This window comes from Mya arenaria, chromosome 12 (assembly GCF_026914265.1).
Source record: "Mya arenaria isolate MELC-2E11 chromosome 12, ASM2691426v1".
Lineage (NCBI taxonomy): Eukaryota > Metazoa > Mollusca > Bivalvia > Myida > Myidae > Mya > Mya arenaria.
The window spans coordinates 42,236,560-42,262,474 of NC_069133.1; the positions used below are offsets into that span (position 1 = coordinate 42,236,560).

At 33.5% G+C, this 25,915-nt stretch overlaps 1 protein-coding gene across 7 annotated transcripts in view; it reads left to right on the plus strand.

Annotated features, from left to right (window-relative positions):
* LOC128211188 (regulator of G-protein signaling loco-like) overlaps positions 1-25,215 on the plus strand; it is a 62,112-nt gene extending 36,897 nt beyond the window's left edge. For 3 of the 7 annotated variants that reach the window (XM_052915654.1, XM_052915650.1, XM_052915655.1), the window contains 12 exons: positions 2,517-2,696; positions 2,960-3,046; positions 3,325-3,477; positions 3,826-3,957; positions 4,147-4,258; positions 4,537-4,703; positions 5,022-5,207; positions 5,387-5,584; positions 5,791-5,887; positions 18,534-18,793; positions 22,500-22,671; positions 23,438-25,215. In XM_052915654.1, the coding sequence (XP_052771614.1) occupies positions 2,517-2,696; positions 2,960-3,046; positions 3,325-3,477; positions 3,826-3,957; positions 4,147-4,258; positions 4,537-4,703; positions 5,022-5,207; positions 5,387-5,584; positions 5,791-5,887; positions 18,534-18,793; positions 22,500-22,671; positions 23,438-24,423 (2,730 nt within the window). In that variant the 3' untranslated portion in view covers positions 24,424-25,215. The remainder of the gene's footprint in view (positions 1-2,516; positions 2,697-2,959; positions 3,047-3,324; positions 3,478-3,825; positions 3,958-4,146; positions 4,259-4,536; positions 4,704-5,021; positions 5,208-5,386; positions 5,585-5,790; positions 5,888-18,533; positions 18,794-22,499; positions 22,672-23,437) is intronic. The other 4 variants (XM_052915651.1, XM_052915653.1, XM_052915657.1 and 1 more) reach the window with 4 other exon arrangements.
* The last annotated feature ends 700 nt before the right edge of the window (positions 25,216-25,915 follow it).

A 25,915-nucleotide genomic window follows, 5' to 3' on the forward strand; every position in this document is an offset into this window, starting at 1 on the left:
ATATATGGTCATACTTTCAGTAATGTGAAATAAATATTGACTCAATTCTGAACATTATTTATATGCATTGTGTATTGTAAGAAAGTGAAGGAAATTATTTCTTAAGCATGCATATTTTACTGGCAAAATTGAACGAACGCGAACTGGCTAGTTTAATCAAACAAGTAAGTATTGTGAAATTTTATTATTGCAATTTTTTCTTTCCAAATTGTGAATTATTATGAAATATTTATTGAATTTTGCTTTATTTGTTTGTTTATTTGCATAAGCAAACAAACTTCAAACCAGGTACATAAGAATAGTCATTATATCGTGGGAAAACATTATGAAAAATGATATTTCATAAATAGATATGAGACTCCAAGTGAGTACAATTGCAATGTAGTTATAACCAGATTTTTAAATCATAATAAATGGGTTGGTATCAATGGAATCAGGTTTTACCAAATTGTGAAGGTTGAAGCATCTTTCTAAACTCCTGATATTTCAATAGACTGCATTTGTAGAATACATTATCTACTTGTATTTATTTGGCAGAAGAAATTTAGTTTTTTGACACAATTTTGTAGGGGAATGAATTATTTTTTAGTACAAATGGCATTTTTTATTTTCATGGTAATAAGTCTCCTGAGATAAGATTTTTGGCTTTAAAAGAAGTGTTGATTTCAGTATGGATTACCAGTATTTTTTCTCTTTAAGGGCATTGTAAAATTGCCAAGTATTTTGTCAAAAGATAAGTGTGATCATCCACCTGTCTTTTGTTATCAGCCTGTTGTAAAACTATCAACTGCTTCATTGTAAATACATCTATGCCATGATCAAGTGTGTTGCCACTTTTCTTACCATGTGAATTACTTGTATTGAAAGAAAGAAATTCTTTCTCCAGCCCCAAGCCTAGATAACTTAATTAATGCAATCTATTTATGGATGATTTCAATTAGTCTGTCACTCAAGCATCCCCAAAGTTCACTACTGCATTGTTCACTCAATGGTGGCACAATTTGATAATCAGGTGTGAAAAGCAGTCACACTTTACCTCTAGGAATTGAATAGCTGGTGTGTATTCTATCATGTCAATGTCAGGAAAATTTGAGCAATTATCAGATAAATGTTTCCTTCCACATGTGGCTATATAAACTTCACACATAACTGTTAATTTATGTCATATGCATATATTTCTCAAGTGTGTACTGTGTGCCTTTGTGAAACATTCTTGTTCTGCCTGTGATAGATTTAGTTTAGTTAATGGATAGCTGTTTCTGATGAAACAGTGCTATATTGTTTTAGATTGAAATATTTTTTAAGAATAATTGTACATACAGGCTGGAACTATGTTCTTGGATATAAGTTTCATTGGGGCTGCGAGTTATCGCAAAGATGGCTATTCAAAGATATACAAAAAGTTGCAGAAACAAAAGCGACGCTCTGAGTGCCTTCAGGAAGCAATCCCTGAGAATGGGGACATTTTGGATATTAACCAAAATTGTTTGGACAACGCCATGATGAACATGAGTCTGCCTCATTTTTCTGAGGAATTATGGGAAAAGTCTGCTCAGGCAAAAAAGGATCACAAAAATATCAAATCTATTAGGAGAAAATCGGGACTTACTGTACAGCAACTGTATGATAACAGACTGTATGAAAAATACTGTGCTAAAAATTATGCTAGCACAAAACTGAATCAAGTGAGTACATGTAGCCGACATGGTGTTGTTTTATGAAATTTAAGAATTTAAGCAACACATTTTTTTTTGTAATTCCATAAATTTCCTTTGATGTTTCGTCTTCAGGTGTTTAGACTGATAGGATTATAGGTTTGAAAGAAGTAACCTGTGTATTAAAAGCTTGGTTAAAGCACTTTGATCATTACCAATTTGTGAAAAACATCTTTTGCAGAGCTTATAAAGATTTAATGCATGTCGGACAAACAAATTGAATACTGTAAAAGAATTTGGTCTAAATCTATTTATTTTCAAGGTTTCAAAAAAAATAACATCAAACACATTTTATGAAAAAGTAGGTGAACAGAAGAATTGAAATGCTTATGAATGAAATGAACAAGTGGATATTTAATACTGAAGGATATGACTTGGAATTTTTCTCAATAAAACAAGGCTGCATTCTGCAGGTATACAAGGACTGTTATAGTATTTAAGATCAAAGATGATATACAAGTGATTTCTTAACATTTATTAACATGGGACAAACTTAAAAGGAAAACCAAAGCTATCTTCCCAACATCAAAAAGCATTACAATTTGGTTGTGCTTTCATGCTGTTGTTAAAAATAACAACGACAGCATTTCTTGAATATTTTTATACAAAATTTGAACAGGGGAGGTCGAAGAAAACTCTTTGATATTTTTGAAAGGTTTTGATTTCTTTAGTTACATGTTCATATATATTGAATACTAAAATATAGGACTATGAACTCTATTACCACTATTGAAAATGAATTTATACTATACAATATTCTTTTAAGATTGTGTAACAACTTTTACTTTTCTCTCTTTGCAGTCACTGGTTGTGCTTGACCAGGATTCAACGCCCAACAAGCTCTCATCGGCAAGCAGCGTGAACAGCATCGTGAGCCATGTTGCCACAGCAACGGAACGGGAAGAGGTGGGGCGTGTCACATCGTGGGCCGTCAACTTCGACAAGCTGCTCAGGGATCGTGTTGGCATCGCTGTCTTTAAGGTATGTCATTATTATGAAAACAACTTTATTTATTATGGATAAAACATTTATTTAATGGTTGATATAATGATAATTTATTCATAGCATCATAAATCTTAAAACTCATGAATTAAGTTAAATTCAATCTTGCTCATAATCCCTCAAGTATTTTGATGCTTATCAAAGTTATTTTGATAAGATCAGGATTGATGACACCCATGTTAACATTTTACTGTATTTTTAGTTCAAGTAATATATTAAGATTGTATTTTTTACATTTTCAGGAATTCCTTAAGAAAGAGTTCAGCGAAGAAAATATTGAATTCTGGCAAACCTGTGAGGACTATCGCAACATTGCCGACCCTAAGCTGGTATGTTAATAAAGCTTGATTTTTTATCAAATATCTCACAACATTTTTTTGATGGGCTAAATCAAGTCTGAATTTGGTCATCCGACAATCTAACACAAATCTGATGATAAAGTGTGAACTTTTCAATAAAAACATGGTATAGAATTATATTTTGTTTCTCAGGAAGTGGATTTACAACAATAGCAACAGTTGAATAAATTTAAGTTAATTTTTATTAACATAATATTGTCAATTTTATGTTTAAGACAATATTTAACAAGGTGTTTATCATATTACAGCGTAAGGCAAAGGCTCGTGAGGTTTACGACAAACACGTAGCCATGCACAGTTCTGACCCAGTGAACATCGACAGTGCGTTACGTAAGGGCGTGGAAGCGGAGCTGACCGTGGACAATCCTCCACCCACCATCTTTTTACAGGCACAGCAACACGTGAGTCTAGAGTCCATTTTGAATTAATGTAACATGATGGTACAATTGACAAATACGATCATTTACACTCCGCCTAGCAGATTTGAATTATTAAAGATGTTAAACCGATGAAAAGATTAAAATCCCTTGGAACACAAAATTTATGTACATATATGTTTTTTAATCAAACACAAACTGAATCGACATCAGTTTCATTAAATAATTTTGTACACAAAACAAACCTCAGGGTTTAGGTGAGGTACATTTAGTGTCATTTGAGAGGTATGTTTCTCATGTAGATCTATAAGGGATCATATTATGCTACCTTTTATTTGGTGAAATTTCATCTCTATTATGTCTCTCATTCAGATCTACCAGTTGATGAAGCAAGACAGCTATGTCCGGTTCCTCAAGTCTGAGGTCTACCGCTCATACATGATGGCTGAGATGGAGGGTCAGGCACTTAAAATGCCTGGGGCCACATCCACTGACCCACGACAGGTAAGAGATGTTCCAGATTAATATTTGAGGAGAAGAAATATTTTCAATTATAAACATTTTGTTAAAAGTTTGGAAAAGGATCTTAAAAAATTGTTCTCTAAATTTTATATTCTCTAAATTCCCTAAATTGGTTATCAAAGGGAAACAACTGACTTATTTTCGTCATTAAAAATTATCTCCCTTTTGCAGGTTCTAGCAACAGGAAATACTGAAGCTGGAAAGAAGAAGGGAAAAAATGGGAAGGACGGGACGGAGGAAAATAAGGAGAGACGCCGGCGATCTCTTCTGCCATGGAGACAGAGTACGTAAATTATTGATGTCCTTAAAAATCAATGCTGTGAAATTTTAATTTTATCCTATTACATGACATATCACAATAGGAAACTTACAATACCAAAAATAATGTTTTGAAATTTTAAATATAAAAAGTGGGAGCGGTCTATTGATATAGGTGTCTACCTTTTACATAAGTTGTCGTGGATTTAATCCCCACCAGGGGTACTTTCTCATAGTCTCTCTTTAGTATCTCTATTTATACTCTATTTTCTCTTCATTAAGTATTTTCTTTACAATTTTCAGAATCCAAAAAGCAGGGAAACAAGAATGAGAAAAATGAAAACGATGCCAAGAACCTGAAACCCAGCAAAGACAACAAAGATAACAACATGAATGATCTCCCTTTGAAGTGTAACGCCCCCACCACTATTGATACGGTGGCTTCAAAACGAGATTTGGCTCAGATTGCTGTAAGTTAAATGTTTTTGGCACATCTGTTAAGGAAATATTTGTGTAACTCAGCCATAGATATGGTTTTGTGAAAATGGGATTAGTCACAGATTTCCCCGAGTAAAATTTTTATTACTTCACTGAAACTTGAACTTTTTCTTGCATGTTAAATGAGTGGAATTGCTTTAGAAACCATGTTAACAGTCAATCATATGCAGACTACAAAAAACAAAACAGCTTGCAAATAATCAGTTCAAAAGCTCACACAAGCCTATGTTGTATTGATACAGTTTTGCCGATTCAAAATAAACATTATCTTATCTTGTTCTATTTCACAGGTTCCTGCAACGATAGATGAAGAAGCTGAGCAGCCTCGTTTTTGTCGCGTGATCATGCCAGACGGCTCTACCACTGTTGTCGGCACGCGTCATGGGCAGTCTATCCACCACATTCTTGGGAAACTGTGCGAGAAAAGAAGTCTGTCAATTGCGAGCGTTGATGTGTTCCTGCTTGGATCTGATAAGGTATAACACATTATTGCTTTATACGTTAAGATTAAAACTTTAGATTCTTATTGGAGTAAACTGTTTAAAGTCAAATCTTTTGATTCAAATAAGTAAATATATCTTTCACAAAAGCATTTCATTAATCCCTTATTTATTTTTAACATCTAGTAGTTACAATTTTACATTGTCCTTTACAGCCCCTGAACTTGAACGAGGATATTTCAACACTCGGTTCGAAGGAGGTTACTATTGAACGTCGAGTGCTGTTTCGAATGGATCTACCAAACAAGAAATGTATCGGCGTCAAGGCGAAACCAAACCGACTTATTCGTGATGTGTTCAAACCAATTCTCAACAAATACGGCTTCAGAATGGAAACGATTGACGTTCATTTGGTAAGTGTAGGGAGTTTTATTTTTATATCGATTTCATCAACCAATTTCTAAAGTCTCTTATAACAGGACCAAACTAAGCTCGCTATGAAAATTCATAAAACAAAAGAGTTTTTTTTTGCTGAGCATATCTAAAATAATTGGAGACTTCAAATTTTTGTGGAAAAAACAATGATAATAAGTTAATGTTATGTTTTTTCGTTTTTCAGTGTGGCCAGTCTGAGTCTCTATGCCTCGATGATATTGTCTCGTCAATTGACAGCCAGCGTGTAATTGTTCTCTTGCAACCCCCTACGGAAACCCCTGGTACGTATTTCACCCAGTTAGCGGTGTTGTAGGGGGCCTAAACAGGGTCTTGTGGTCTCAGGGAAACTAGCCTTGATTAGGGGCAAGAAAAAGGGGCCAGCAATGTTCATTGGCCAAAGACAAATTCTTTAGTTTTTGTTTTCAATGGTGCTATTTGTTTTTTGTTTCTTTTGTGTAAAGATTTTCCTAATCTTTATTTAGACATTTTGTTACGAATGGATATTAGTTGGAAAAAAGAAAATTCTTTGTACTATGTGATAAAGGTGAAAAGGGAGTTAAATCTACTCTTTCTGTACAAGATTTAAATAACATGAATGCTCTCCCTTTCAATTATAAAATGATCTCCGCTATGTGCAATATATAATGGTTGGCAGCTATGTATTTATATTATATTATTTATCATCATGATATGTATGTTCTGGCTAGTTCTAACACTTTCATGAAGAATATTACCCCAGCTATAAATTCATAAAGAATAACACCCCAGCTTTTAGCTAATAAACAAATTTCATTTTTTAAATGTTATAATTTATAATCTATTTAGCAAAAATTTATAGCTAGGGTATTAATTCATGTTTGAATCAGTAGAAACATCATATAACAATCATATCATATCATATAATCAGATTCAACTAACTAACCTGCATGAATAATAGGCCTTAAATCTTAGTGATTCATGTATTAATTCACCACTACATAAACCTAGCCTCTTTTCCTTTATCTATTGATCGATTCTTACGGTTGGATTCTTTGACTTACTGTTGTATATACTCTTTATTTCTTTTCTGATGTGTTTCAAAGCTATGTTATATTATTAAATGTGCTGATTGAAAGAATAAAAAGAATTCTGTATATGTGTTTTCTTTTGTCATAATTTTGCTTTGAAATTGAATCAGGTTATACACCTTAGGACTAAATTCTCTGGACATACCGATGTGGAGACATGTAGTGCATTCTTTTCATTTCGTGTTAGTTCTTGGATCTAAACTGAGAAATAATATATGCTACAGTCATTGATGTTATCAGCGTCGATGGCATATATTTGTTTTCTTTGTCGTTAAAACTAGTGTTGTGTGACCTTTTAAAGCTGCACTATCACAGATGGACAGTTTTGACATTTTTTTAAATTCTTGTCTCAGAATCAGCTGATTTGGGTAGCAATGCCTTCAATTCAGGCAGTCATGTAAGATAACTCACAATAGAACAGATCTCAATTGTTTGGGAAAATGCTGAAACTTTGATTTTTCATAAAGCGTTATTTACGCTTTTAGCTATAAAATATCAAAATGTGCCACTGGTTTCCAGACATTCAGGCAAAAAGAATAAAAAACGTCAAAACGGTCAATCTGGAGGGTGCATCTTTAACAAAATAATTTAAAAACAGGAAAAAACTTTCTTCCGTCTCTTTCTAGAAAAAAATACTGTTTAAATATGTTAATCACTTTGTTAAAGACTTTCTGTTTCAAAAGTCATGATCGAAAATGATTCTACAGCTTGAACAACGTTCTATGTTATAATATATATCGCGAGTCATCTTCAGAAGTTTTATCGAATTTATGTTTATTTTTAGCAAATTACAGATGATTTTGTTATTTTATGCCTGTTCGTGACATCGTATAATCCATCTTTACGACCCTGTCCCTATTAAGGCCATACATGTATATTTTCTTAGGTTTCCCCAGAGTTTAAGAATCGGGAACATTATCACTAATGCTTTTTACTGTTGTCTTAATTGCTGATCCATTTTCTGGACAAATGTTTCGTTTATTTACGTGAACAGAGTTTTCACCAGTGAATAAAACGAGAAAACCCATTAATCTGGCTTCAGAACAGAACTGCACTTTTACAATTGTTTATGCACTAAGGTATGAGTGACAAGTGACTTCAGTTGACAATTTGGCCCCACTACGGAAATAATTCTGCGACGATTATTACAGCTTTAGAGCGATTCAATTTTTAATTAGTTTCAAATTTAAGATAACATTTCATTAAATGGTTTTAAGCACTTAATGAAATGTCTCCCTTTGGATTTTGTGAATTTTAAGCACAGAAAAGGACTTAGTGTTTATGTTCATGTCTCTGCTAATGGATTTAGTCGGCGGATTCTAATGTTTAAAAGCGATGAAAACATTACTGCCAAAGTTGAAATCTCACTAAAAATGAATTGTTGTACAATAAAGATATATAAATGGTACAAAATTTCTTGCTTATTCTGGACATAGAAAAGCTTTAAGTTCAATTGTCTATCCGCTTATGGGGAGCTCGGCATACGCATTGCATAACTGACAGATGAATGCATGGATAGATGCACGTACATAATACATGGAAACCCAATTGTAACAACTATGCCTAGCTTCCCGTAAGCGGATTCCCAGACTGGAAACTTGGCCTTAGCACAAAAATTAATGTTCACCACAAGAAGTCAGCATGTTGCGTGCAGGTCCAATGGCTGTTAAAGGTCAAGGTCACTGACAGTAAGAGTGTGAGAGTGGTCTAGTGGTAAAGGTACCCGTCTCTTACTCAATATGTTTTGGGTTTTTTAACCACTAAGGGGTATCTCTCATTGCCCTTGAGAATTGACACCAGTACTCAATGTTCCTACCAAGGAAATGGACTCTAGAATGATTCTAGAAGCTTACAACTTTTGTCCAATCAACTTTGGAAGAAATTGATTTAAACTAGTGTCACACCAAAGAGTCATTGGTCAAACGTCCTTGTATTTTGGCTTGTCCGGGTTGTAACTTTGCCATTGCATGGGGGGGGGGGGGGGGGGGGGGGGTAAAATAACTTGCCACAACTGTCATTTCCTCTAACTGACTTAGGATGCAACCTTATTGGCTGATACATTGTCGATGCAAATCTGTCACAGGGGGTGTGTTGAACGTTGAAATTCTTAATGATCAAGTCTACTACTTAATGGTTGCCTATCTGCAATCTCTTTGGCTGAAAATGCAAGTTGTATTCTAAAGGTTCATTGGTCAAAATTCCCTGCATTTCATTGTTCAACTTGAAAAGACTGCGTGGCGTGTGGTTACAAAATACCAACGGGGTCAGTGCTCAGATTCTTGTTGTTGACATGGTTGACGTCACTGTCATGCATACCCATTACTTTTTTACAAGGCCCAAAAAAAAAAAATTTTTGTTTCGGGTAACCTTCCCAAAATTTCTAGGTAGGGTAGGTAGGGATTTTTTTTGATTTTTTTATTATTATTTTCAAAATCTGTCGTAAGTTCAGAGTGTTTTCTTGCACATGGTAGTCTTTCCTACATTACTGTCATTGCCTGACTTTGTTTTATCATATAAACAATAATTCTGATTAAAATCTGCATTTTTCCGCCCTTTGTAACTCTCTATTCGCTAACGAATATTTTTTTTGCTCAGAAACGGAAAAAAATAGTTAGGGTCGGCGCATTTTTATAGGTAGGGTCGGGTTACCCGAAACGGACATTTTTTTTTTTTTTTAGGCCCAATCACATATTATTCCAAAGACCAACTTTTCTCAGAACTGTTCCATTATTGTAACAGTGGCAGGGGTCAATATCGTTGGCATTTCAGATACAGACATCAAGTTTTAAATCGTATGCATCATGCTGGTTAAATTCCAATTAATTAAGAATTACGGGGAGGGGAGTATTCATCTCCCGCATCAAATGCTTTAACAAATAACTAATTCCAATGCACTTTATTTTCATTACATGCCAAATAGGGAATATTGTTATATTGTTTATACAGAAACCTGTTCACTCCTGTTAAATCGAAAAGAAAAATTGACAGTGAAGTCAATTAGCACAATTACATTAAAGTGTAAAACCGTCAATAACTCGGCTTATGCAAGTCCAAATGATTTTTTTTAGAATTTAGATGTCTTAGAGAATATTGCTTTGACATTTAGACATTATCATGACATATTGTTCATTAACTTAATATCAACATTTACTTTGAAGAAATTCATAAGACTTTCTCATCGGGAATCCTAGGAATGATCCCCCTCCTAAATCATCTAAATTGACTTACTTTCTTACTTGTTTATGTCTCAGAGAAATAGTAATAAAATAGCTAAAAATGCTTCATTTACCACTTGAAATTGTTTTCTCCAGGGAGTACCCCCCCAAAAAAAAACCCAAATATTTTTAACCATTTGAACTTCGGTTCTGAGGGAGTGGCGAATGTCAAAAGCTTTTGACCCTAGGTAACACCCCCTCTTACGCCAATTCCTGGATCTGCCACTGCTTAGCTCATAGATTCAAGTTTAAACTGATGCTCCTTGGAACCCAACACATTTGAGTCTGAATGTTTGAGTTTTTCACCAACCCGGACGAGTGGGTTTTCTTAGGGTTTTCCCCACAACACAAGACCACACTCTCAGGCAATATAGTGCCAACGAGAGTGACTTAGTATAAGTTTTCATAATTTTCTTAACAATCGTTATAAATTATATAATTTTAAACATTTGAGTCCAAATTCTGGCCTTATGTAGGTGACTTTAGAATACAGCGTATTTTTCATCTAAAACACCTTAACTGGAAAGATAAATCTGTTATCTTACGTATCCAGTTCAAAAACATTTTCAAAAGCAAATTAAATGCCTGTTTCACCTGTAAGTTACAGGGCAGCCATTTTAATTGTATCATGTGTTGGTTTTTCTGAGTAATGATGTAATGATGTGCTATTTTTTTTCCAAAGGTGAACGCTATTTCAAAAGTCTCTCTCATTAACAGGAGAAACGTGTGTATGCACATTTAAAGTCAGTCTGATATGGTTTTTGCACGCTACACATTGACGTTATTGTCTTAAATTTGTGTCGTTACTTGTGTGACTGAAGTTTGTAAATAATGTTGAAGCCAAGTGTCCATGAAAATTGGTTTTCCTAACGCAGAGTGAATTTTCTTGTACCGTAATCAGAGCAGTGTTTAGAAAGATCAAGATTTTTTTTTAATGTTCCACTTCTTTTCAAAACAACTAATCAGAGCCAAGTATTTGTGCACTCCTTGTTTTGTTCTTTAGCCTAATTGTAGTTGAATCGATTAATTTATTAAACTGTGCTATCATAATTTGTGATTTACTTACTGAGTTTCAAGAAAAAACTGTATTATAAGGATATGTATTACACAAATTAAACAAATTTATAGTTAGATCATTGAGTATGACAGCCCATTAACTCGAGAGTCATATACGCAAATAATCGAAAAAGAGTGCATGCGCATGATATACTTGGTACTAATTGGCATCTATGAACTTGTACTTCAAGTTGTAGCTGTAATGCTTCCTTTTAAATAGATCTGTTTTATTCTTTTACTTTTATTCCTAAGGGTTTCACCTTTTCGCCTTCATGAGTAAATAAAAGAGATAAATAAAGAAAATGAAGGCAACATCAAACACGCGTTGTTTTATGACGGCATTTGATTAAGCAGCAAAACATTTGTCACGTTTATATTTTTTATTTCTTATGTTATAGATCGAAATTGACATTAATTTTTGCTTGATCAGCTTTAACATGTGCAATAACGTAATTGACTGCAGGTTTAAAGACTAAAGTGCCATAAAGCTGATCATGATTTCCTGTTGACAATCCCCTTAATTACTAGAGTTTATCGTTTACGATCCATCCCAGCTTCACTAAATTGCCTTATTCAACATTGCACATCGTGAAATACTGATATTTCCCAGGAACAAGCCAAGACTTTTCCGAAGTTTTTGATCACAAGAAGCCATAGAATGATACTCATAAATACTTGTTAACCTCTGCAAGCCTATATAATGCCTTCAAATGAGCTGTAGATAAGAGGTTATAATGTAAATGACAGACTTTTTTATTTGCCTGGTATTTAATTTATCCTTTTCAGCTCGGGTGTTTTTCAAAGAAAAAAGTTGAGGTTTTGTCATGGCCTTGGTGTTGTTGTTCTTGTCATTGTTGTGTAAAATCTTCAACCTATGGCTATAATTCAAAATCCGTTCAAGATATTTAAATAAATCTTGGTTGATAATACACACATGTTTAAGCAAGGCAAATAACTCAGGCTCTTACCAGTATAACCCCGGCGAAATAATGACCATGGTCGACCATGGTCCCCATGGTTTTTGACAGTTTTTGACGGTCAACCATGTTTTTTCATGGTTAACCATCAAGTACCGTGGGAAAATCATTGCCTGGACCATGGTCGACCATGGTCTACCATGGTCGACCGTGGTCGACCATGGTCTACCATGGTACAAAAAAATATCACCATGGTATACCATGGTTTGACCATGGTCGACCATGGTCTACCATGGTACAAAAAAAGATCACCATGGTATACCATGGTTTTTGAAGGTCAACCATCAAGTACCGTGAAAAACCCCACAGTAGACCATGGTACAAAAGTTTTACTCCGAGAGTCACCATTTCAACCATGGTCTACCATGGTACACCAAGGTTGACCATGGTCAGCCACTGTGACAGTTTACCATAGTCTACCATCATCCTTTTTTATCTGATTCTTTACTTTGGATAAGTCTAAAAATGATTTGTTGATTTTGGTAAATAACAGAAATAGCAACTTAATAAATGTGGTCTTATTCTTTACTGATATTTAGTAAACACACAACTTGTCAACAACAGAAGTTGTGTTTCAGTATTAACCCTTTACCAGCTGTTCTGCTAATTTTAGACTCATCCACAACGAAAGCATCTGATGGAAAGGAAGAATATCTATTGGAAAGGAAGAATGCCAAATTTGAAAACCTTTGAAAACAATTTGTGGGAAATAGAGCATTTGCTCATTAATGAGCATCTATGCTCCATTCCTCTGTGAAATGATGTTCTTGTGTTTAATTACTGTTCAAGAACTATGCAAAACTGTACTAGAACAGTAACTGATCACTTTTAAGAACAGTTGTACTTGAACAGTTCAAGAATACTTTTTAAGAACAGTTCTTGAATTTTTTAAAGACTATTGTTGTTCTAATACTGTTCTATATTAAAGTCTTAAGTACAATATAAGAACAGTTCATGAATAGTGTTTGCACTTAAAATGTTCTTGAACTGTTCATAAAGACAAGTTGGCACATTTAAAGAATAGTTTATGAACTTTTATGTTCTTGAAATGTTCTTTTTAAACAATTTGGCACATCATAGGAACAGCTTATGAACATGGCAAGTTCTTAAAATGTTCTGCATATGTCTTTGAAAGGAAACTTGTACAAAAACAAGTAGTTGCATCAGCAACAGGCAGGAAGTTGAGGTAGCTGTGGTTACAACTGGCTGGTGCATTTAGTGTAACACATTTGGCCCAGTTATAACCCAAAGATTATAAATAAAAAATAACAAACGTAAAAAAAATTCCATATCAAAATAACATGAACATTAAAATTAAATTTATTTTAATTAAAGCACCACATATATCATATGTATCATGTAAGGTGCCATGGATTGCTGGTCACATTGCCTGGATACAGTAATTTATATTTTTTATATATATTTTTTTTTAATAGATTTTTTTATTTATTTTTTGTCAAGATTTTGTCAAGTTATTAGTAACTTTTTTTCATGAAAAATGTGGAATTTTTTTTAAAATGACATATATTCACTATCTTGTCAAAAAAAAAAAAAAAAAAAAAAAAAATATTTTATATAAAATTACTGTATCCAGGCAATGTGACGAGCACCTGTGGTCAACACTGGTTAATTAGTTGTTAAACCGGTTAAATATAATATTTACAAAATACTATAGCCATATTCTAACGTAGCTATATAACTATATTCTAACGGTTACGCATTTAAGACGAAACGCTCTTCACTGGCGGAGATAGTTTCGAACGCCCGCCATTTTTGTCGAAATATAATGCGCCAAATAAAATGATGTCTTGTTTCGTTTATTTAAGGTAAGTTCAAGCGATGTAAGGAGTATAATTCAGTAACGTTTATAACGATCTTTTACGCTAATATTATTGTTTAAAATAACATAGCAACATTTTGAAGTAATGAGCAAATATGTTTTGTTGTAATACATTTTCGCGACAAACATACGAAATACGTTTGTGTAGAAACACAGTTAAATGCTTGTTTTTGACTAGCGTTCAGCTAATACTTAATTTATATATATATTAAAGCAGCTTTTAAATTTGTTTCTTAACGTTGGTAAGCTATTTTTGTCGAGAAAAAGGATCAATTGTAATGGGCCGGCAGCGATGCAAAAGCACAGTGGCTTGATGACAAAGGCTCATTAAAGTCACAAAATGATATACTGTAATGTAATATTACAGTATAGGGTATTTTTTTTTTTTCAAATCTCATTTTATGTTTATGGCAATGTATTATATTGATGATATACATGTTCAAGTATGTATAAAATATAATTTTGGCTGGTTGAATTTTGTTATTGTGACTTTAATGAGCCTTTGTCATCAAGCCACTGTGTGCAAAAGTGGGTGGGGAAGGTCAAAAACTAAAACCTTTAAAAAAGTTTTTATTGTTTTGAGGAACGATCTTTTAGGGGAGTGAAACATATATTTTTGGCGACATGTTAGTAGGGAGTTAACAAATTTTACAATAGAATATTAATATTTTTTATAAAAAAAACTTTCACATTTATTCTAAAAAGTCTGTTGACATTATCACTTTGTTTTCATGTCAAAATGCTCCAGACTACCTATTTAACAATGTTGTGAGTTCGTTATTATATCTTGTCAAATAAAAAATAAAAGTTCTTCAGGTTAATAATGAAAAGTAGTGGATGAGAGATCATTTCCGGGTTACAAATATGTTAATATCTTTTTAAATATAGCTGCAATCAAAACAAAGACATTGTTGATTGGACAGTTTCAATAACTTCGACTCAGTCACAAATATACTCTTTATGTTTAAAGACAATATAGCTTTTTGATATGAAATCTGATAAAATCTTATATCATAAAATATGCTCAAATCCTAATTACAGCTTCTCATGTTGCAATGGATAAATGGGTATGAATCATGCTTGTTAAATATTGAACCTCAAAACTAAGAAGAAATTGATTTTTTTAACATTTTTAAATTTTGGTCCTTCAATGGACTTTTGCATCGCTGCCAACCCTTGACCTTTTAAATAACCACTATGCAAGCAAATTATGGTTAAGTGTCTGAAATGTTGTTTCGTCTATTTTAGCCAACCCAAAGGAGCTAACAAATAAATCATCAGTCCTCAAACGAATCAACCAGTGAAGGAGAAAAACATTCAAAGCCGTAAATTGTCAAATCCATCAGTGAGTAGACTATTTTTTAAAGCAAATGGTAAGATTTTCATTCTGGTTTTGAAAACAATATGGTTGGATGTGTGGAGTGGATTTTATATGTAACAGACAAACACTAATGAGAATCTTTAAAAAAAAATCAGACTCAATAAATTTGAGCTCTTTGGTTCGAAAGAATTAAATAAGCTATCATTAATTTATATACCTGCAACATTGAAATCTTAATTCGCACTGATTTGATAACCAACTGGCCGTTAGTTATTTGAAAATGTTGGCAGTACAAATAAATAAAAGAAATATTTTTCAGGTTGGAAGATGGATGTCAAAGTCTTAGACAACGAAAGGCTTCCAGAGTTAAGAAAAGACCACTTCAACAAAAACAATCATGCAAAGAATGACTGCAAAAAATCTTTTCGCAGATGCGTTTCATCATCAAGTGTATAAGGAAAAGGGACCTGGGTACAGAGACTAGATGTAAATGTCAAGGACTGAAATGAGCAATTTAATGGTTTCTTACTAATTGTGTTTATATGCGTCATAAGAAATTAAAACTGTTATAAATGGATGTGTAGTAATGATGAAATTATCACCTTGTGTCGAATGACATTAACTATTCATGAATTTAGTTCATGAATGACATTTTGGAAAAATAATGTTCATGAACTGTCAAGTTCATTTACTAAGCAGGAGTTCATGAACTTGGTGGAAGTTCATGAACATGATTTGTCCAAATTGTCATTCATGAATAGTTCATGTTATTCTCATCAAACGCTTGACGTCACTGACATGGATAAGTAATTTGCTGGACTAAAGAAGCTCGATACATGGAAAATGATAAATGCGAATCAATTAATACGCTGTCGTTCTAGAATCAAAATAACAACTGTATGACTAACTTTTATCAGTAAATACAAAACTGAGTTTGGCGCGCTGATGCAAAAAATTAAGTCATTAATAACTATGCATTTAAACTCCAGAATTACCTTTAAGAACCATTAATGTGCAGGTGCATACTTTTTGTTTCTTAAATACAATAACTTTATCAACTGTGTTAGTTTGAATTTTTTATCCATGTTTTTATGCACATTGGTTAAAAGTACATGTTTGAAAAATATAATGATATAATTAAGGAGAGATAACAGTTTTACTTGCGTCTATGCTGTAAGAGCGCAGTAGGGCATGTGAGCAAATTTCATAAAGCATGTTAGAGCATCTTGGGTCATTTGCTTTCTTACCCTACTGCGTTCATACAGCATAAGCGCAGTAAAATGTGAGCAATACTTGTAACTTTAATACATAATCATAAATGAAAAAAATGTTCATTGTGGTAAAACAGAAGCAGTTAAGAAAAGTAATCTACTTTTCATGAAGAATTGAAATTGGTTACCTAAAACTGGAGCTTATAAGAAAGTGTTTTCAATTTTCTTGTTGACTATTTCTTTCATAATAGTGGTTGACATTTTAAACAAGAAAGTTATAATGTAACAATTGTTCAAGATTTGTTCCTAAAACGTTATCGTTTAACAATTGTTATCACATCTAGTCAGGAATGTACTGGGTAGATTTCAAGATTTTAATCCATGCAAGAACATTTCTAGATCCGTACTTGATCTATTCTTAACGTGTACAAGAACCACTAGAAAATGATAAGAACATTTTAAGAAATGTGCATGAATTGTTCTTGAACTGTTCCAAGAACTGTACTTTTACTACTATTTAAGAAATGTGCATGAATTGTTCTTGAACTGTTCAAGAACTGTACTTTTACTACTCTTTAAGTGTGCAGGAACAATTCAAGTTCTTGAAATGTAACAGTTTCAGTTTAAGAACTATATTGAAGACGCTCCAATATTTTACATAATGGACAGTTTGAGGCCTATATCATACTAAATATATATATATATATATATATACTATAATTTTGTTCTAGTCAAAGTTTGGCACAAGTTGTTAGCTATTGCAGAGAAATAAGACATTTTTTTTTTCCTTCTCATATACATGTAAATGGGATATCAACAGAATACAGTACTCGGCATGCTAAACTAGATGACGCCATAAACATATATTTTAATCAATACAATTCCATTTCACTGATTTTGATCTTTGTTAAGTTTGTTGTCAATCCTATTTATGTGACCATGGTCTACCATGGTATGTGACCATATTCTACCATGGTATGTGACCATGGTCTACCATGGTATGTGACCATGGTAGTTCATGGTCTACCATGGTAGTTCATGGTCATATACCATGGTAGTTCATGGTCTACCATGGTAGTTCATGGTCATATACCATGGTAGTTCATGGTCATATACCATGGTAGTTCATGGTCTACCATGGTAGTTCATGGTCTATCATGGTAGTTCATGGTCATATACCATGGTAGTTCATGATATATCATGGTAGTTCATGGTATACCATGTAACGTCAAATGGCCGCCCCACGGTTTATGACCATGGTCTACCATGGTGTGCTACCATGGTCTACCATGGTGTGCTACCATGGTATCAAACCATGGTAGACCATGGTCTACCATGGTATAATACCATGGTCTACCATGGTGTGATACCGTGGGGCGGCCATTTGACGTAACATGGTAGTCCATGGTAGTCCATGGTCATATGACCATGAACTACCATGGTAGTCCATGGTAGTCCATGGTTATTGGCCATCATTTTCGCAGGGGAATTGTTGAGTTATGCCCCTTTTGACTGTAAAAATTAAAAATAAGTGGCTAAATAAATGTAAAAACCTAAAAATGTTGAGAGCTGTTATTAACCAGTTCACTCTTTTGAGTTGTTTTTAGGGAAATAATGGAACAAATCCTGACTACGTCTTAAAAAAGTCTTGGGTCTGCGGGAAAAAAATAGGGTCGGTCGGTCATTTTAGAAATTTAATGCAATGTTTACATAATTTTGATATTTTGGACTAATCCAATGATGGGTACTTTCGGTCCAATATATTAGAGTAATTGTATTTCATATTATAAGTAAACAATATCAAATTGACCATGTCGAGACTGAAACGTGATTTTTATATCGTATCTTTCTCTGCCCTCTAATTCTTTCCTGATAACGATTGCACTCCAAACAACAGTCTCCATTAATTTATGACTGTCATGGCATGATTTCCATCCATTTACAATTTCTGATGATACCACATGATATTTTCCGTTCTGTAATAAACGCCCCGATTTTACTGCCATTTCCATTTTTTCCTGTCATTCCAGTAATTATCTAACACGAATTCATGATTGTAATCACATCATATTGACATCCATCAGGGGAAACTACACAAATCATTAAAGCATTTTGTCATTTTCTCTCTTAATTATTAATCTCTATTTCTCATAACATGTTTTTCTACAGTGTAACCGTTTCTCATAATAACATGTTTACTACATTGTAACCCTGTGTTTTTCCTCGTTTTTTTCTAACAGTTAAGCGGACCGGAGACCAAGCGAAGAGATTAACTCCAAAACGTCCTCCCTTACCTAATAAGTTTACTAGCAAGTTTGGTTTCCTTGGTAACCCAACTAACAACAACAACAACAAATCTATTAACAACGATACTAGCTCCTCCCTTCAAGATCTAACTAACGAAATATTCGGCAGTCTTATGCTGGATAAGAGTGATTCGTTATTAGACCATAATTTTGACGAACTTGGAATTTTAGATCCGGTTGTTAAGTCTCCTAAGGTAGGTTCAAGTCGGAGGTATACAATCGAGTGACGCTGTATTTAGTTTTTAGAAACTCTTATAGACCACGCACCTTCATATTGTCTAACAACATTCTAAACGCTTCTATACAGCTACATCTTAAAGCAAGAACTGCGTCTGCAGGGCTGTCTTTCTAGTGGGTGTTGGTAAATTTCTTTGGCTTTGGAAGGCCCAGGCCCCAATTTCTCGAAACTTCTAAAGCTTAACAGGCTTAAGTCGCTTATTTCAATTAACCAAATTACATTCTGAAAATCGATTTTGATAAGTGAAAAAAGGTTTATTCTGATAATCATACAGATTATTCTACATAATTTCTAAAATTTCTTGAAGAAGTTAATATAACGCATTTGATAGAACAACAAAAATAGTGAGATTAGCTTTATCCTGTTACAAGGGACTTAAGAAGTTTCGAGAAATTGGGGCCAGGAGGTCATCCCCACTCTGTTGGCCCCTGAGAAAGGACACTTTTACTGGTGTTAACCAAGGAACCAGTCTAGAGGGATAAACTTCAGCTAATAGCCCCTACTTAATAAACAAAATCAAATCAGTTTGTATAAACTAAATGTCTTGTCCTAGTTTCTTATCATTCTGGTACATTGGGTCTCCTGAAAATCATGTAAATTAATCGTGTTTTATCTGTTAATGGCTAGTAATAAAGAAGATGATAAAACCACTTTTGTTCTTGCTTTAAGACTTTTTTATATGTACTTACACAAAACACGGAGCTTTTCGTTTTGCTTGAACGCTTTCAATTATTGTGTTGTTTTTTCAGCTCATTTGCTTTTATTCTGGTCAGGAACTACACGACCCCCTGACCCCCTTTTTGAATTAAAAAAAAATCAATTTAAGCTACAGTGCTTAGCCTTTTGCCTTGTCGCTGATGACTGAATGAGGGATGACTTTAAAAAGCGTAAAAGATATTGACATTAAAAAGGTGGTACTCGTGTTTACAATGATGGAATGCACATGTGTAGTAAGTCCCATAACTCGAGCTACAATATATGTTGAGTTATGCCCCTTGAATGACTGAGAAAATCAGAAAAGCATTGACATCCTTATAAGGTACTTTTGTTAGCCTAATCAGAGTTAAAAAATTGAATCTGCCATTATAAAGTTGCTAATGTAGAAGCTTAGAATTGATATTTTTGGTATTCATAGTTTTTGCAGTGTAACCAGTCTGTATCGGGCTCAGTGGTCAAAATAAGCCCAAGCCCGCAAGCCTTGCTCTGGTGAAATGCTAATTGGGCTTGCTCATATTCTGGATTTTATGAAGCAGGGCTTGTTCAAATTTGATGCTAAGAAGTCAGACAGTTTGCAGACTCATGTATTTGAACATTACAAAAGTCGAGTATTAACATAACTGTCTGATATATATTAAACATAAATCCTGTTTGTAAATATATAAGTACTTGATTAACTATGTCATTTGTGATGTGAGCTATTAATTAAATGCGTAATTCTAGTGTCCTAATTCTAGTGTCCGTGTAGTGGGTCTTTCATAATTGTTACAATTAAAAGATTTCAATCTTATCTTCGAATTAATAAATCTAGTCCTCAAAATGGGAACAACAATTTGTTTTGATATCAAAAGAAAATGTTTTGTAACAAAATACTATCAACTAGTTTCCCTAACTTAATCTTAAAATCGATTTTTTTATCGATCAGCTCACTGTCATACTCTTTGCTTTGATTTTTGTTAGATCTTATATTTTTTTATCTTTTCGTTTTTTGCTTCTTGGCTATGCGTAATATTTCTATTATTAGCTCATCTAATTTTCAAAGAAAAAGAGCGGATGTATCGTCATATAACCTTGATATCAGTGTCGTAGGCGGCGGTGTTGTGCAAAACCATAAAACTTGGCCATGACTCAAAAACCATTTAAAGCTGCACTCTCACAGATTGATCGTTTTGACAACTTTTTTATTTTTTGTCTTGGAGCCAATTTTTTAGAAAATCCATGGAAACCAGTTTTACTGACTGCTGACAAAAAATTATATCACATATTTTTATATTTAAGTTAAAAAATTGATGTTTTATGCATTTTTATTAAACCGTTAGTAACTGTTTAAGCCATACAACATTAATTTTCTAACGTAAATATGAAAATCTACGATCTGATTTTTTTGTCAGCAATCTTATTTCATTGGTTTGCAGATATTTACTCAAAAAAATGCTCTTTCCAAGACAAAAAATAAAAAAGTTGTAAAAATGGTATATCTGTGAGAGTGCAGCTTTAAAATATTCCAATGATAGTTGGTACACATGTTGTTGGAGACAATTTGCAAATGTAAGCAAGGGGCATAACTCAAGCTTTAATAATTGGAGTAACATCCCTTGTTTGACAGAAAAAACTACAAACAAGAGCAGACAAGCATTAATGTTAGATCTGCTGCGCACTTGTCTGAATTTATTTTCAAAAATTAAATTTCTTTCTTTGGCTAACCTATTTTTCTGGCTTCCTGGCTATGTGTGACGTTTTTGTTATCTGTCCATCTTTAGGTGGCTGTCTTATGTCAATTCCTGGTTCACTTTGGTCTTAATGACCTCTTTATAAGTAAATAACACTTGTGTCTTTTCGATAGTGATCAAGTTTTAATACACACTTATGAAGTACTATTCAATCTCGTAATTCACTCTATACTGTATGACACTTACATATTGTTAATTTCAATATCTTTATATTGTTAATTGTTCATATTATAATTGGGCCGATTGTTCAGAACAATGTTAAAGTTACTGATCTTGAAGTTTAATGGATGCACTTGTAATATAAGCTGTACTTGATTTATTAAAATATATGAGCACATTTTTTAAATAATTCATGTTTAAAAGTTAACAACGATTTCTTTAATCACGTTGTTAACTTTAACAAAGTTCTGAACAATCTGCTCATTGTAACACGTCATTACCTTATATTCATGTTTCTTTTAAACCTTCAAGTTCTCAATATAAAACATAATTTTTGGATAAGGGAAACTTAAAGTATTAAATTTCTGAGAATTATTTTTAAATGAATTTTGAATTATAGAATAATGTTTTTTAACTCGACCAATTAAAATTTCTCTCATAAAGGAATTCTAAATGTTTTATGTGCTTTGCAATGTTATCTTGCAAGCCCACGCTTTTGTTGGCTTTTATCCTTTCTGTGACGCCATCAGAAAGTTAAGTGCATGTTAGTGATACTTGTTATGAAATATTCATTACAATATTGCTTTACAGGACTGGCGAAAAAGCTGCAACAACGTGTTTAGCCTTTTCTGTAATATGTCTTATGTGAAAAAAAGGGTATTATTTTCATTTAGACTGGTTAAATCACAATTTCTGGTTAAATCACAATTTCAAAACATTTGAAAACACAGTCAAAAGCTTTGTGTTATATTTTAATAAATTTACTGCTTTTTCGGAAACAGCTCATAATATTTGACCAAAGCGCTGAACATTGAAGAAGTGATCAATGCACAAAGATCAGAAAAACAGTGAAATAATGTGTGGTACACATTAACTACAGAATTTGCTCTGAGATTTTTTTTCAAAATTAGCAGAGACAATTTTGTTTACAAATCAAGTATCACTGATAAGCCATTAAAATATGTTTGATTGTTTGAGAAGTTTGCCCTAGTATTTATGATCAGCTTTTTATTTTTAACATGTTCATTTGTTGAACTGTTTTCATTCCTTCTTCAGGTGGAGACAGTGGATCTGACGGTGTGTTCGCCATCCCGCGACCACCCCGACGCCGCCGACCCCGGACCGGAAGTGACGAACAGGGGCGTGGCGGGCAGGAAGCTGCGGAACAAACAGAAAGTCACCTTTGCCCTCCCGAAACATTCACACCAAAACCAAGCTAGCAACACAGGTTTGTTTTTGTTATATATGAATTTTAGGGTGTAAATTTCATTATATTTATGAGCTCACGTTTGGAGAAAATAAGTCAAGGTGATATGATAGCTTTTCTCTGGACCTTCTTGTCATTGGCATAGTGCAAAAACTGTAACCTTGGCCACAGCTCAAAAACTGTTTAAGATTTTCATATGGCATTTTGTACACATGCTACCAGATATAATATGCTTTTGTATAGCCATGCCCAAAACTGTGGGTTAAATGATTGTGGAGTTACCGGTATGCCCTATGTTGGTCAAAGTCATGCAAATACTTTAACCGTGTCCACTAGCAGAAACTGTCAAGTTATTCACATGGAAGTTGATACACACATTACAAGAAACAATACTCTCACATATAGCTAAGCTCAAGACTCTGGCTAAAATAATTGTCACATTATGTGTCTTGTTTGATTAAAGAAAAAAAAACAGGCCTGCATTGGTGTTCTAATTGCATTCCTGAAGGCTGAGAGAAACCTAAAATCATTTGTCATTGTAATAAGCGTTGCTGTCAGGACTTGACATTTATGGTATTGAAAGGATTGTATGAGAATTTACTATGTTGAAATTTGTCCCAGCCCTGTGCCTGACCTTGTATTTGGAAGTGAGAGCTGACTTTCAACAGTGAAAAATATCAAATTGTTATTTTACTGTCTGAAACAGTGAAATGTTTTTTTTTGTTTTACTGATACATCTCTATAAATCAACCAGAAAGCATATGATAAATAATATTTATTTTATTAGCAGGTGGTTCATCCTCAAAGGAGAGATCGAAAAATGTGGGGTTAGCTCCCCTACCAGATGGTGCCAAACAAAACAATATTGAGAATGTTCCTGATGCTGCTAGCAACACTTCTATTAATGTTCAGAAACACACAGATGGTATACGCAATCATGACACGGGTGGTACACACAGTCACAATCTCCCGCGAGCAGATGTTACCAAGGCCAAAGGTCAAAATGAGAAAAAGTCTGAAGCGGAAGATTTGGACCATGAAAGCAGTGATAAACGAGCATCTCGGGACTTAATGACTGAGATCGATGATTACATTGAAAGTATTCATGAAAACTTTGCCGCCTATACGCGAGATAGTGCTGTTACTGGTAGTCCTAATGTTAGAAAATCATTGGGTGTTTTAGATACACCAAAGTCGGCAATAAAATCTTCGAATAAAAGTTTTACTGAGGACGGGGTTATACCTGACAATGACGATGCGGATAGTTTCTTTCGAGGAAGCCCTCCGACTGAGGATTTTTTTGGTGACTCATATTTCTTAGAAAAAGATTTTAAGGATGAAGGTCTAAGTTATAATTATAACAAGTACCTTGCAAAGTCCAGAAACTTTGTTACTCAACGAAATAAGTTCATTTCCGATTCTCAGCCAGTAAGTGTTCAGTTAACAGAGCCAGCAAAATGGGACAAGATTGCGTCGCCAAAGAATAAAGTGATGACGAGAGGAGCTTCTGCAGGCTCGTTAGAAACGACGTACATGTCTTCGTCACATTTGCAACATAACAATAGTGATTCTTCCCTAGAGAGAAACTATCATATAAACCCAATAAATCCAACTCCAAAACCAGGATTTCAGCGCCACTCGCGGCACACATTTCTACATAGTCCAATTACGTCGTCATCTGACGAGAGCAGTCTGTCAGCAGTCGACACTGACGGAAGCGTTTTACAACACTGCAGAACAGATCATGCTTCAGATGAAGTCACATTTGTTTGATGTTTGATTTTTTAGAATGGGAAATTAATCAGCAATCTTGATATATTTATTTGCTAAAGGAAATTGGTATTTTAATATGAGGGCAGTACATAGATTTAATATGCAGAATATCGCTATGTATGAAATTAATCAAATTTTCAAATTAATAGCTTTAAAGAAATTTTTCCTAACAATAGTAAATAAGTTAAAATAACAACACACAAAAGAAAAAAAATTATGAGTGTGCATAAATTTTCGGGAAAACTGTCATATGGAAAGAAAAGTAATTTGCATTTTAGCTTTCCTCAACTTAGATGGACATAAGTTTAAAAAAAAAAAATTGATACAAAATAGTATAAAAATCTTGAAACTATTTTACTGCCTTTTAGCGCTTTTGGTATGAGACCTCAGGTTGAACACTGACAAAACTCATTCTGTTTTATATTGTTTTACAGCAGTATTGCTCTGAATTCTCAAATTATGTTTTATTGTCTTTTAAGCCTGTCTGATTGTGAACCAAATATCTTCAAAATCCGCAAACATTTAAAGAACATTATACAGTACTGATTTAATGGAGGTTGTTTCTTCTTTGCAAAATTTGCTGTCTGAAATTTATCCACGTTTAATTTTATTTGAAAAAGACATTTTTAGTAGAAAAACTACCAGTATTTCTTATATTACTTTTCATTTTTTGGGTAGCCACAATTCAATTTTTCAACTGCATGTGCAGAATTTGTCTTCGACTACGGTATATTTTTACTTTTAAGGATTCTTCATTTAAGTGAGACATCTTCTGTCCATATCTTGAAACAATCTTTCTCTTTTATAACAAAGGTAATGTAGACATGCACTACTATAAGTACTTTTATTTTTACAGAAGCTAGAACGTATTTTAACTATTTTAATGATTTTGTAGTCTATTTTATACTGAGTAAATAAGTTGATAACATTTCCCCACATATATAGTTTCTTTTTTATAAATCCTCAATAAAAATATATATTATACATTCAACATACAGCAAATGACATTGTTTGTACCACATGGCACATTTAACGTATGCATCTTATTCAATGTTAGTACCAATGGTATACATCATATTCAGTGTAAGTACCCATGGCACATTTTTATCAGGTGCAACTTTTTTGGAAAATTCTAAAACTGGAATATATGAGTTCTGAATTAAGGTTTTTTTGGTAGGTGATAAATTTGGAGTGACACCTGAACCTCATTGTAAGACTTCATATGATTTATATCGATGACAAAAAAATAACAGTATTGTACCAAAAACCCGAAACTGTTGATAATTTTAACATCCATGTTGCACTATGCACTACGCACTTTATTTTTGACCAATTTCCAGCTGGTAATCAGGGAATGTTCCATTATTGATAGGTAATCATAGCGTTAATGAGAAAATAACAGAACAGGTTCCCTCTTTCAGGATCTAGTGAAAACTGGTTTGGTTTAATTACATGTCAGTTTTTTATCTTTCCTACTGGTGCCAATTATTTA